The sequence below is a fragment of the Babylonia areolata genome, chromosome 26, assembly GCF_041734735.1.
Source record: "Babylonia areolata isolate BAREFJ2019XMU chromosome 26, ASM4173473v1, whole genome shotgun sequence".
Lineage (NCBI taxonomy): Eukaryota > Metazoa > Mollusca > Gastropoda > Neogastropoda > Buccinidae > Babylonia > Babylonia areolata.
Genome location: NC_134901.1, coordinates 11,767,405 through 11,781,113, shown reverse-complemented (window position 1 = coordinate 11,781,113; position 13,709 = coordinate 11,767,405). Strand labels below are relative to the sequence as shown.

Genomic DNA, 13,709 nt, shown 5'->3' with positions numbered 1-13,709 from the left:
TACTCAGACCTGCAAACTGGGTATAAAGATTAGTATTTGAGTTTCTGGTTATATCAGACTTGTTAGCTGAAAACAAAATTTGGAGTCAATATCATCAATTTTGTTACTGATCTTGAAGACCTGAATCATATCTCAGTCCTCTAAAGCCCATGTATTTCAATGAATGCCAGACAGTAGATTTAACTATGTCAATCGGCTGTAGTAATCTAACTCCCTGTTGCTCTCTGAATCTGCTCAATGGCTACTGATTACACAATATGTATGTATGTATGTCATATATGTATATATATATATATATATATATATTTACATATATATGTATATATATACTGATATATAGTATATAGTATATATATATATATATATATATATATATACATACATACATCTAAATTATATACATTGTGTGTCAGTGTGTGTGTGTGTGTGTGTGTGTGTGTGTGTGGTGTGTACATTATGACATGACAAGGAAATGAGTGCCGAAAACCGTGTTCATGATGCCGGCCAGCCACAACACTACCATCCCTGCTGATATAACTGTCCGGGCACAGAAGCTGGGAACCTTTCATCTATTCACTTCAGTAGGCCTACCTCAGATCCATCATCAGAAGTGAGGTACCTGGCTACTACTAGTAGGAATCCTCTCAAGGGTAGCAAAGACACAGTCAGTGATGTCATCAAAATCAGTTGAGACGGTAAAATAACGTTCCATAAAATAAGAGTCGAAATCCACTGAAAGCGGACAACATTTACAAAGGGTAATATCGTTTCATACATGCATAAAAATTGCCTGGGCAAATATAGGTTCCCGGCTGAATTTAGGACCCGAACAAAGAACAGACGAGTCAGAAAAAGCGAATCGGAACTGGATGAATCAGGAATACTTGTAGTGCAGTCAGGAATAGGCGGGCGAATCCAGAATGACTACACGGCAACTTTACCAGCTCACGTCTCTTTTGACGCCAGTTGGTGGCCATACAAGTCCACATTACGAACCAGGACTCTCTGACCTCAGTTTAACCTCTTCCCTTTACACTTCCCTTCTATTTCTCGCTCCCAACCACTCCCACCCAGCGAGTTGACGCGGAACACGAAACCTTAGGTGTTGACGATCTCCTGCAGGCCGTAGTCTGCTCTGCTGTTCTGGCGTGAGTGCAGACCAACACGTGGAAAAGATGGAGAAATTCATCAACAAGGTGGTGCTCATCACAGGTGAGTGCGGCACTAGTGAGAGTTGAAGGATCTCCACCGACTGCCCCCCCACCCCCCACCCCCCTCTCTCTATGAGAGTTGAAGGATCTCCGTCCTCCACCGACTAGCCCTCCCACCTCTCTCTCTCTCTGTGAAAATGACGGGCTGTGTATTTTGGCTTTATTTTGTTTAGTTCCGTGCAGTAGCAATGAACATTGCGTTATATTTTTCGCGCTCTTCCGCAGCGATGTGTGCACATTATTTCTGCACTGCTTCTGACAAGTTGTGTCCATTTGGTCTGACTTCTGGCTTTACTGAAAGGCCGCGCTGTGTGTGTGTGTGTGTGTGTGTGTGTGTGTGTGTGTGTGTGTGTGTGTGTGTGTGTGTGTGTGTGCGCGCGCGCGCACGCGCGCGCATGTGTGAGTGTATGTGTGCGAGTCTGTACATGTATGTGATTGACTGAGTGCATGTGTGGTTGCGTGTGTGCGTTCATGCGTCCACTCGCACTTGAAGTGTGTGTGGGGGTGGGGGTGTCAGAGAGAGAGAGAGAGAGAGAGTGTGTGTGTGCGTGTGTCGTGAACGAAGGAACGAAGGGAAGACCATTAAAAACAAACAGTCAGAGAGTCTAACTGTAAGTGAGGCAGCGCTGTGCACTCTGTTATGAGATGTACGTGTGTACACACAGAAATGAATTAGAGCAATGTGTGTTTACACACACTTGAAATCAGTGAAAGAGCAATGTGTGTTTACACAGAAATCCAGGTCACTGATTCACCGCCTCAGTCTCTGCTGTTGTAAAACACAGACTTTATATAGGGCCTACATGATATGGCCGGTGCTGTCTTAGGTTTTAGTTGAAATGTCTAAGTAATGAAACAGCCACACACGTGTACCTAAAAATGTTCCTCGAGACCATTCATTCAACTGGAATGTAAGTAATGAAACAGCCACACACGTGTACCTAAAAATGTTCCTCGAGACCATTCATTCAACTCAGTGGAATGGTTAGCTTGTGTTGTTGGCCATGACGTTTGTGAGACAATGCATGTAGTGTCATGCGACTGACTGAGAATCTGAGTGACGTTTGAGCACACACACACACACACACACACAACACACACACACACACACACACACACCACATCACACCATACACACACACAAACACACACACACACACACAGGCAAAATGCGCGCGCCTCCACCCCAAATGAGCTATGACTGAATATAGATAAATAAATAAGTAAATACATAAACGAATAAATGAATAATTGAATATATATATATATATATATATATATATATATATATATATATATATATATATATATATATATATATATATGAATTGACATGTCATAGTAGCGTCTCGGCCTGTGTATGAACCACTGTGCTGCTCAGTATGGCGCAGGCCAGTCAGTGGTGACTGGGCGTCGTTTCTGCTGAGTGCACACGGTCAATATTCCGGACGGACCATGCACGGCTGTGAAGTCAGTCAGTCAGGGACATAAAACATCTCAGTGGTGTTCAGGGGTCCAGGTTTTAATGGTCCGTCTGGGGCAGATCTGCTTCTCAGCGAGTGAGCCCATTATGGCTTTCAAAACGTGGCTCAAGTACTTACTAGTAACCCACAACACCACGCCAGCGTCATTTTTACCCTGTTAGAGAGCTCCACATCAGAACTACGGTCGAGTGTGCGAGCCAGCTGCTGTGTCGTTGGTTCGTGCCTTGCTTTGCTGGTGACCAGTCAGTCACTTCACAGCTCAGTCGCGTCGGTCTGGTGATGCAAGTTTGTAGATTTTTTGGTCTCCGTTTGACTGGTTTCAGTTTTTAGCCCCATTTGGGACTGTGTTGTATCAATGATATCGCAGTATATTGTGTTACTGGATGTGTTATTGCTTGTGTGGTTTTCTTACCATTATGGCGGTGGTGGTTGGTAGGACTTGGCTTTTGACCCTGAAAGACCAGAAAAAGGCAAAAGAGAAATCAACATTTTAAACTGCTGCTCCCCCCTATTACCAGCCATCACACACGCTTTTATTGGACGCCATATGTATTTGTGTGTGTGTGCCGGGTGTGTGTGTGTGTGTGTGTGTGTGTGTGCAGGGTCCAGCGCGGGGATCGGGGCGGGGATCGCCAAGTTCCTTGCCGCCCAGGGCGCCAGTCTGTCTCTGACGGGCCGGGATGGGGCCAGGCTGGACTCTGTCAAACAAGACTGCGTCAAGGCGGGGATTAAACCCGAGCAAGTAAGTGTGGCTGCCGCCTCACCGCCCCCCACCCCCCTCCATCCCATCCACAATCCCATTCCTTTGTTAAGATTAGAACAACCAGTACTGTATATATATATTTTTTTTTTAAGTTTAAAAAACAAAACAAAAATTAGTGTCCCATAGCCTCTCACTGACAACACCGAACAACGGACAGGAAAACAATTTTCCAGATGACACACACACACACACACACACACACACACACAAAAACAAAAAAAAAAACCCACACACAAACCATCCCCAACAAACCAACCTACCTTTCCCCCCACGGACATGAAAAGAAATAGGTTCGTGTCTTCCCCTCACCCTTCCCACACCCAATACACAAAGATATTATGCACACATGCACGTTCCAATATTCCGTTGTTCCTACAGTGTAGGCATGCATACACACACATACCTCATCATCTACCCGCCTCCCCTCGCACACACACATACGCACATGCACAGAACTCTCCTGACACTTGTGTACACTTACACCCTCGCGCATGCACAAACGCACACAAACACACAGCCCCACACATACACACAAACACACACATACACACACGCACAGAGGCTGCCACTGATTGGCCGCAAAGAGGGATGGGAAAAGATTTCTGATGCCAAGAACGTGGTGTCTAGTGTGGGGGATATGGCCGTATATGTGTGTGCTTGTACAAGTAAGTGTGCCTCTCTCTCTCTCTCTCTCTCTCTCACTGTGTGTGTGTGTGTGTGTGTGCCGTGGAAGCTGCGATACGTAGCCTAGAAATGAGTGTGTGGAGGAGGGGGGTAGAGGGGGTGCAGGGTAGTGTGTGTGTGTGTGTGTGTGTGTGTGTGTTGGGGCTCATGTACTTTTATGTGTATTTGACTGTGCTTTCATATCTGTGAAACTGCATGTTTGGTGCATATCTATTATGCATAGGTGTGCGTATGTGTGAATGTGTGTCTGTATGTTTTACATTTATTTGCTTATTTATCATCATTGTTGTATTATTTATATATTTATTTTATTTTATTTATTTATTTATTTATTATTATTATTATTACTTTTTTAACGCTTATAGTTGACTTCATCAAGTTTTTGCGCCTTATATACATATTATCATTAGTTGTAGTAGTTCTTTTTTTACGTCTTTATCCATTATTTATTTACTTTTTTTTTCTCTCAAGGCCTGGCTAAGCACGTTGGGTTACGCTGCTGGTCAGGCATCTGCTTGGCAGATGTGGTGTAGCGTATATGGATTTGTCCGAACGCAGTGACGCCTCCTTGAGCTACTCAAAACTGAAACTGAGAAATACACGCGCGCGCGTGATATAGGTACACCCTTTCTGAGTTCAAAGGGACTTGGGAACGAAAGTTCACACTCCAAAATGCATCGTAGCATGGCCACGTTCAGTGGATCACCCAGTCACTGTCGGTCAACCGTGAAGTTGACCAGAGGACAGAACTCCACACATGACTGTAGATTGCTATGTCAAGCCTCTGGGTGTATAGCCAGCTGCTACACAACACGGTATATGTCTAAAACAGTGGCTTGCGCGTGTGAACTGGAATCAGAATCGCATTTATTTGTTGTCTACATCAAGTTATGTCTAAAACAGAATGTGTGTGAGTCAGAGTCACAGTTTCATTTATCTATCAATAAAACCATCGACGGTACACGTTTATCGACACAACAAGGAAGGGTACAGATACCAGATCTTGATTATGTGTGAGTTATGTCCTGACGTATACGTGCAATTTCAAATATTCACATATAAATTGTGCTAGTCGAGGTTGAACAGATTGTGTGTGTGTGTGTGTGTGTGTGTGTGCTGTGACAGGTGCTGACCACGGCAGGAGATCTTTCGGACGAGGGATTCCGAAGTCAGCTGGTCAGCAACACGGTGGACAGATTCGGCAAGCTGGACGTACTGGTCAGTCCCTGTTTTCATTGCTACTACCGTCCTACGGACATCATTATATAGAATATCAGTCCTTGCTACCGTCCTACGGACATCATTATATAGAATATCAGTCCTTGCTACCGTCCTACGGACATCATTATACAGAATATCAGTCCTTGCTACCGTTCTACATACATCATTATACAGAATATCAGTCCTTATTACCGTCCTACAGACATCATTATATAGAATATCAGTCCTTGCTACCGTCCTACGGACATCATTATATAGAATATCAGTCCTTGCTACCGTCCACATCTGCCAAGTTGGGTGAAGAAAAAGGGGGAGAGGTGGTGGGAAAGAGGTTATAGTGGTGGCAAGGTGACTTCAGAAATGAATTTGCTTTTTTTTTCTTTTTTTTTGTGTGTGTGTGTGTGTGTGTGTGTGTGTTAGCATAGAAGATAACTAACTAGAAGAACACACAAAAGTTATACTCTTCTCAGTGTTGTGGGTCAGAAGTTTTATTACTACTAATAAATCAAGTTTTATTACAACCCCCCCTCCACCCCCCACCCCCCTCATCCTCCAATATTCTTTGTGACCCCCGATACACTTAGTAATAAAGATTCTGTTCTACTCTCTCTCTCTATATATATATATGTGTGTGTGTGTGTGTGTGTGTGTGTGTGTGTGTGTGTGTATACACACACACATATATATAGAGATAGATAGATGGATAGATATTGCTGTGACAGTTTTGTGCATGAATGTTGATATAAGTAGGACAGTCCTGACAATTGTTTGTGGCTCTGCGCGGTGGCCGGGTGGACTTGAGCATCACTCAGCAACCCCTCCATGTCATGGACAGGTGAACAACGCGGGCATCGCGAAATCGGGCCTGCTGAGCGAGCCTGGCATGGACACCTTGCAGCACGTGCTCAGCCTCAACTTCCTCGTGCACGTGGCCCTGTCCAAATTGGCCGTGCCGCACCTCCTGCAGTCCAAAGGTCAGCTGTCAGGTCACAGGTCACAGGTCACACAGGTCACTTATAATCACTACCGCCCCTTCGCCACCACACACCTTCTTCTCATTTTTCTCCTCAGTCTTTCTTCTTCTCCTCCTCCTTCTCCTTCTTCTCCCCCTCCTTCTTCTTCTTCTCCCGCTCCTTCTCTCCTCCTCCTTCTTCTCCTCCTCCTCCTTCTTCTCCTTCTCCTGCTCCTTCTCCTGCTCCCCTTCTTCTCCTCCTCTTCCTTCTCCTCCTCCTCCTTCTCCCCCTTCTTCTTCTCCTCCTCTTTCTCCCCCGTCTTCTCCTCCTCCTCCATCTCGTTCTCCTTCTTCTTCTTCTCCTCTTTCTTCCCCTTCTCCTCCTCCTCCTCCTTCTTCTGCTCCTTTTCCTTCTTCTCCTCCTTCTTCTCCTCCTTCTCCTCCTTCTCCCCTTCCTCCTTCTTCTCCTTTCTCTCCTCCTCCTTCTTCTCCTTCTTCTCGCCCTTCTTCTTCTCCTTCTCCTCGTCCTCCTCCTCCTTCTCCTTCTCCTTCTTCTCCTCCTCCTTCTTCTTATCATGATTATTATTCCTGTTATTATTATGATTTATGTATTTTTCTTTTGGGGTGGGTTGGAGGCGGGGGGTGGGGGTGGGGGTGGGGGGAGGCGGGAGGGGTGTTAGTGGTTTGAAAAAAAAAGAAGAAAAAAAGTGAAGTGTTGGCCTTGAGGAAACGCGTCCGCCTAGGAAGGGAGAGAATCTGAGCGCACTGGTTAGAATCAAACAGTCGCCAGTATTTTCTCCCCCTCCACTAGACCTTGAGTGGTGGTCTGGACGCTAGTCATTCGGATGAGATGATAAACCGAGGTCCAGTGTGCAGCATGCACTTAGCGCATGTAAAAGAACCCACGGCAACAAAAGGATTGTTCCTGGCAAAATTCTGTGGAAAAATCCACTGTGATAGGAAAAACAAATAAAACTGCATGCAGGAAATAATACAAAAAAATGGATGGCACTGTAGTGTAGCGATGCGCTCTCCCTGGGGAGAACAGCCCGAATTTCACACAAGGGAAATCTGTTGTGACAAAAAGAGAAATACAATACAATACAATACAATACAATACAACAATATGACGACAGTTTCTTTTCATAGGGGGATGAGCTCAGTGGGATGGGGGCGGTGTGGGCAAATCCTAAATCGGATGCCACAAATAGAATTAACCCCTTGACCACTGCTGGCGATTAACCCCCTGCGTCAGTGAAGGGCTGTCATTCCACTGTGACAAGGCTTGAGCTAACAGGTCAGGATAATGTCGATTCTGTTTCTTGTTTCTTTATCTGTGTTTCTTTCCTCTCCAGGTTCTTTACTGTGCTCAGTAAATTTGAATCAACGACACCAGTTTAAAAAGTACACAAAGAGTTGTAATTACACAAGTTTAAGAGTCATGCCTAACTGATCTATTTCACCAAGATGAGCAGTCAAGGGTTAACTGATACTGAGATTGATAAATACATACATGTTCGTATGACGAGATTAATAAAAACATGTTGTATGCACCGAGCTCAGTATATTTAATATCCAATTCAGCTCACTGGTTGAATGACCGTGTGACAACGAAGTGTGCCATTGAAAGGAAGGGCGTATATCCATGTTAGATCGAATTTCCGGTTGGGGCAGAGAGTTGTTTCCCTTACAATGTTCCCCTTTCTCTATGTGTGTGTGTGTGTGTGTGTGTGTGTGAGGACATCGTAATATGACATGGAAATCAGCGCCGAAAAGACCGTGTGTGTGTGTGTGTGTGTGTGTGTGTGTGTGTGTGTGTGTGTGTGTGTGTGTGTGTAGTAAATTTTATCTTACCTTTCAACATGATCTGAGCTTTGTTTACCTCCTCCCACCCCCTCTCTGTGTGTGTGTGCGCGCGCGCGCGCGTGCCTGCCTGCCTACACTGATGCTCGTGTGTGTGTGTGTGTGTGTGTGTGTGTGTGTGTGTGTGGTGTGTGTGTGTGTGTGTGTGTGTGAGGAGGGGGGGGTTGTATTGTGTGTGCGTGCATGTGTTAGCGCGTGCGCGTGTGTGTACATACTTATGCTCGCGTGCACAAGCACGAAGACTTTTTTCTTTAACAATTGTGCTCTATAAATGCCATGAGCTATCATCACCATCATCAGCATCATTTTTTTTTCTCCTTCTTTTCATGAAACGTGAAATGTGTGTGTGTGTATGTGTGTGTGTGTGTGTGTGTGTGTGTGTGTGTGTGTGTGTGTGTGTGTGTGCATGTGCGCGCATGCGCGCGTGTGTGTACGATGTGTGTTACACTGTGTGTGTGTGTGTGTGTGTGTGTGTGTGTGTGTTACAGGTAATATCGTGAACATTTCCAGCAACCTGGGCTTCACTCCTGTAAGTAATTTCTGACACATCACACTGATATGCAGACAGAAAGATGGAAACAAAAAACAGAAGGGGGGGCCGGGAAAAAGGGGAAGAAAAAAAGAAAGAGGTCGTTAATATCTGTATGGTTAACACAGAAGTTGAGTCATAGTTTGAAAAAGAAATGAAGTCACGTGATGATTTGTCATTCACAGCGGATTGACAGACATACTTGTGTTCTTTCCATTTGATTTTTTAAAATGATTATTATAGAGAATCATTACGGAGAGATGCTAGGGACTGAGTGTGTGTGTGTGTGTGTGTGTGTGTGTGTGTGTGTGTGTGTGTGTGTGTGTGTGTGTGTGTGTGTGTGTGTGTGTGTGTGTGTGTGTGTGTGTGAAATAACGGTGTAATAAGTTACACACTGGCTTGCTTTTTTTTGTTTTTTTTTGTTTCCCTCACCCAATATTTTAAGATCTCTCTCTCTCTCTCTCTCTCTCTCTCTTATATATATATATATATATATATATATATATATATATATATATATATATATATATATATATATATATATATATATAAGCTGTATCCTGTTTTCTTTTTGACCCCTTTTCTTGGTGAGTGAGGGCAGCCTGTGAAACAATAAAGGTATTTCTCTTGTTTTGAATGTGTGGAAGGGGGTGGCGTTGTATTCATTTGTTATCGTTGTCTATGCATCTCTTTTCTCTCTCTCTTTTTTTTCTGCTGTGCCCCCTCGTGTGTGCAAGGGTAGCACTGATGTAAAAACAATGATATAGTCATATGTGTAATCATTAACCCTCTTTAATAAAGACCTTGCTTGTTTTTTTTTTTTGTTTTTTTTTGTCTGGTCCTGTCTGTCAACAGTCTGTGGGGCTGGGACCCATCTGTATCAGCAAGGCAGCCCTGGACATGCACACTAAGGTCATGGCTATGGGTAAGTATACCTAACCTGTGTGTTTGTCCCTTGTTTTTTGTTGAACATTTTTTTTATCCACAATTGGTGCCACGTTGGATGAAAAACTACCCCCTGCCCCACCCTACCCCCTCCTCCAGAAACTAGCAACCTAACTTGCCTTATATATGGTAATTCCTTTTCCACCAGGAAATTGTTGGCACCTGAAGCTTAAGGTGTGTTTCACTGTTTACAGAGCTGGCACCTAAAGCTGAAGGTGTGTTTCACTGTTTACAGAGCTGACACCTAAAGCTGAAGGTGTGTTTCACTGTTTACAGAGCTGGCACCTAACGTTCAAGGTGTGTTTCACTGTTTACAGAGCTGGCACCTAAAGCTCAAGGTGTGTTTCACTGTTTACAGAGCTGGCACCTAAAGCTGAAGGTGTGATTCACTGTTTACAGAGCTGGCACCTAAAGCTCAAGGTGTGATTCACTGTTTACAGAGCTGGCACCTAAAGCTGAAGGTGTGATTCACTGTTTACAGAGCTGGCACCTAAAACTGAAGGTGTGATTCACTGTTTACAGAGCTGGCACCTGAAGCTGAAGATGTGTTTCACTGTTTACAGAGCTGGCACCTGAAGCTGAAGATGTGTTTCACTGTTTACAGAGCTGGCACCTGAAGCTGAAGATGTGTTTCACTGTTTACAGAGCTCGTACCTAAAGCTTAAGGTGTGTTTCACTGTTTACAGAGCTGGTACCTAAAGCTCAAGGTGTGTTTCACTGTTTACAGAGCTGGTACCTAAAGCTCAAGGTGTGTTTCACTGTTTACAGAGCTGGCACCTAAAGCTCAAGGTGTGTTTCACTGTTTACAGAGCTGGCACCTAAAGCTCAAGGTGTGTTTCACTGTTTACAGAGCTGGCACCTAAAGCTGAAGATGTGTTTCACTGTTTACAGAGCTGGCGCCTAAAGGTGTACGTGTCAACTCCGTCAAGTGAGTTTGTCAGGAAATACGTCTGTCTGTTTGCCTGTCTGCCTGTCTGTCTGCTGTCTGTCTGTCTGTCTGTCTGTCTGTCTGTCTGCCTGTCTGTCTGTCTGTCTGCCTGTCTGTCTCTCCCTCTCTCTTCCCTCCCCTTTGGGCACAGAGCTTCAAGAAAGTGTGTCACTCATTGCAAGACGTCTTGATGAATGACTATTGAAAGCTCAGCCTTGGCACAAGTGATCCTTTTTTTTTCTTTTCTTTTTTCATGTACAAAGATTCCCCCTCCTCCTTTCACTTCCCCTATTCCTCCCGTCTCCTCCCTATACCCCCCCCCCCACCACATTCATGCAGTGTTGACAGCCTGAAAGCTCACTTCAGCCCCCCCCCCACCCCCACCCATGCAGTGTTGAAAGCCTTAAAGCTCACTTCAGACCCCACCACATGCATGCAGTGTTGACAGCCTTAAAGCTCACTTCAGACCTCACCCTTTGCAGTGTTGACAGCCTTAAAGCTCACTTCAGACCACCCACCCCACCCCCATGCAGTGTTGACAGCCTGAAAGCTCACTTCAGACCTCACCCTTTGCAGTGTTGACAGCCTTAAAGCTCACTTCAGACCCCCCCCCCTGCAGTGTTGACAGCCTTAAAGCTCACTTCAGACCCCCCACGCCCACCCCCACCACATGCATGCAGTGTTGACCGCCTTAAAGCTTACTTCAGACACAACCCCCACCACATTCATGCAGTGTTGACAGCCTTTAAGCTCACTTCAGGAAAAAAAAACCCACCCATGCAGTGTTGACGGCCTTAAAGCTCACTTCAGAACCCCCCCCCCCCGTCCCCCCCGTGCAGTGTTGACGGACTTAAAGCTCACTTCAGAATCCCCCCACAACACACCTCCAGGCAGTGTTGACAGCCTTAAAGCTCACTTCAGACCTCCCCACACCCACCACCACCATCACATGCATGCAGTGTTGACTGCCTTAAAGCTCACTTCAGACCCCCACCCCCACCACATGCATGCAGTGTTGACAGCCTTAAAGCTCATTTCAGACCCCCACCCCCACCACATGCATGCAGTGTTGACAGCCTTAAAACTCACTTCAAACCCCCCCTCCCCCCCCCCCCCCTCCCCATAGGCATGCAGTGTTGACAGCCTTAAAGCTCACTTCAGGGAAAAAAAACAACAACCCAGGCATGCATTGTTGACAGCCTTAAAGCTCACTTCAGAACCCCCCCCCCCCCCCCAGGCATGCAGTGTCGACAGCCTTAAAGCTCACCTCAGACCCTCCACAGGCATGCAGTGTCGACAGCCTTAAAGCTCACTTCAGACACCCCACGCCCCCCCCTGCATGCAGTGTCGACAGCCTTAAAGCTCACCTCAGACCCCCCACAGGCATGCAGTGTCGACAGCCTTAAAGCCCACTTCAGACACCCCCACAGGCATGCAGTGTCGACAGCCTTAAAGCTCACTTCAGACACCCCATGCCCCCCCAGCATGCAGTGTTGACAGCCTTAAAGCTCACTTCAGACACCCCCCACGCCCCCCTGCATGCAGTGTTGACAGCCTTAAAGCTCACTTCAGACACCCCCACAGGCATGCAGTGTTGGCAGCCTTAAAGCTCACTTCAGACACCCCCACAGGCATGCAGTGTTGACAGCCTTAAAGCCCACTTCAGAACCTCCCCCCCCCCCGTGCAGTGTTGACGGCCTTAAAGCTCACTTCAGAATCCCCCCCCACCACACCTCCAGGCAGTGTTGACAGCCTTAAAGCTCACTTCAGACCTCCCCACACCCACCACCACCATCACATGCATGCAGTGTTGACAGCCTTAAAGCTCACTTCAGACCCCCACCCCCACCACATGCATGCAGTGTTGACAGCCTTAAAACTCACTTCAGACCCCCCCCCCCCCTCCCCCCCCCCCCCACAGGCATGCAGTGTTGACAGCCTTAAAGCTCACTTCAGGAAAAAAAACACACCCAGGCATGCATTGTTGACAGCCTTAAAGCTCACTTCAGAACCCCCCACCCCACCCCCCCAGGCATGCAGTGTCGACAGCCTTAAAGCTCACCTCAGACCCTCCACAGGCATGCAGTGTCGACAGCCTTAAAGCTCACTTCAGACACCCCACGCCCCCCTTGCATGCAGTGTCGACAGCCTTAAAGCTCACCTCAGACCCCCCACAGGCATGCAGTGTTGACAGCCTTAAAGCCCACTTCAGACACCCCCACAGGCATGCAGTGTTGACAGCCTTAAAGCCCACTTCAGACACCCCCACAGGCATGCAGTGTTGACAGCCTTAAAGCCCACTTCAGACACCCCCACAGGCATGCAGTGTTGACAGCCTTAAAGCCCACTTCAGACACCCCCACAGGCATGCAGTGTTGGCAGCCTTAAAGCCCACTTCAGACACCCCCACAGGCATGCAGTGTTGACAGCCTTAAAGCTCACTTCAGACACCCCCACAGGCATGCAGTGTTGGCAGCCTTAAAGCTCATTTCAGAAAAAAAACAACCAAACCCACGACCCCCTACGACCCTCCTGCATGCAGTGTTGACAGCCTTAAAGCTCACTTCAGACCCCACCACATGCATGCAGTGTTGACAGCCTTAAAGCTCACTTCAGACAGCACAATATGCATGCAGTGTTGACAGCCTTAAAGCCCACTTCAGAACCCCACGACCACCCTTCTCCCACTTTTGACAAACTGAGAAACACATCATCAGATACATATATAGTTATGAGATCATAAGTGAAAGCAAGACAGACCACACCTTGTACAAACATATCATGACATCAGTGGACAATTAAACCTGGAGTGTCCCCAAATAATTGAACCGCTTTTTGACAAGTATTTTCTCAATGATAGAGAAACCGAATTCATTGAACATTTTCACACTGTAACCTTAGGGTATCATCAACAAGTCTGCAAATTATCTAAAAGTTCGAATGCAAATTATGCGAGTATTGTCAAATTCAAAACAGCATGTCAAAAAATCCAATATCAGAGCTGTGCAATGTGACCTTCATCATGTTCATGCCAGCTGCCAGCTGTCAATCAGTGTCAGTCTGTCCAAAGTTTCAGTTTGGAAGGATCAACCATGCCTTTGAGTGAAAGTGATAAGGTTACCATTGAAA

The 13,709-nt window shown here is 46.2% G+C and overlaps 1 protein-coding gene across 1 annotated transcript in view; it reads left to right on the top strand.

Annotated features, from left to right (window-relative positions):
* Positions 1–1,068: 1,068 nt before the first annotated feature.
* Positions 1,069–13,709, top strand: part of LOC143300587 (L-fucose dehydrogenase-like) — an 18,738-nt gene continuing 6,097 nt past the window's right edge. Inside the window, exons 1-7 of the mRNA XM_076614362.1 lie at positions 1,069–1,212; positions 3,298–3,437; positions 5,268–5,360; positions 6,199–6,337; positions 8,667–8,707; positions 9,563–9,632; positions 10,544–10,580. Of these exons, the coding sequence (XP_076470477.1) occupies positions 1,176–1,212; positions 3,298–3,437; positions 5,268–5,360; positions 6,199–6,337; positions 8,667–8,707; positions 9,563–9,632; positions 10,544–10,580 (557 nt within the window). The 5' untranslated portion in view covers positions 1,069–1,175. The remainder of the gene's footprint in view (positions 1,213–3,297; positions 3,438–5,267; positions 5,361–6,198; positions 6,338–8,666; positions 8,708–9,562; positions 9,633–10,543; positions 10,581–13,709) is intronic.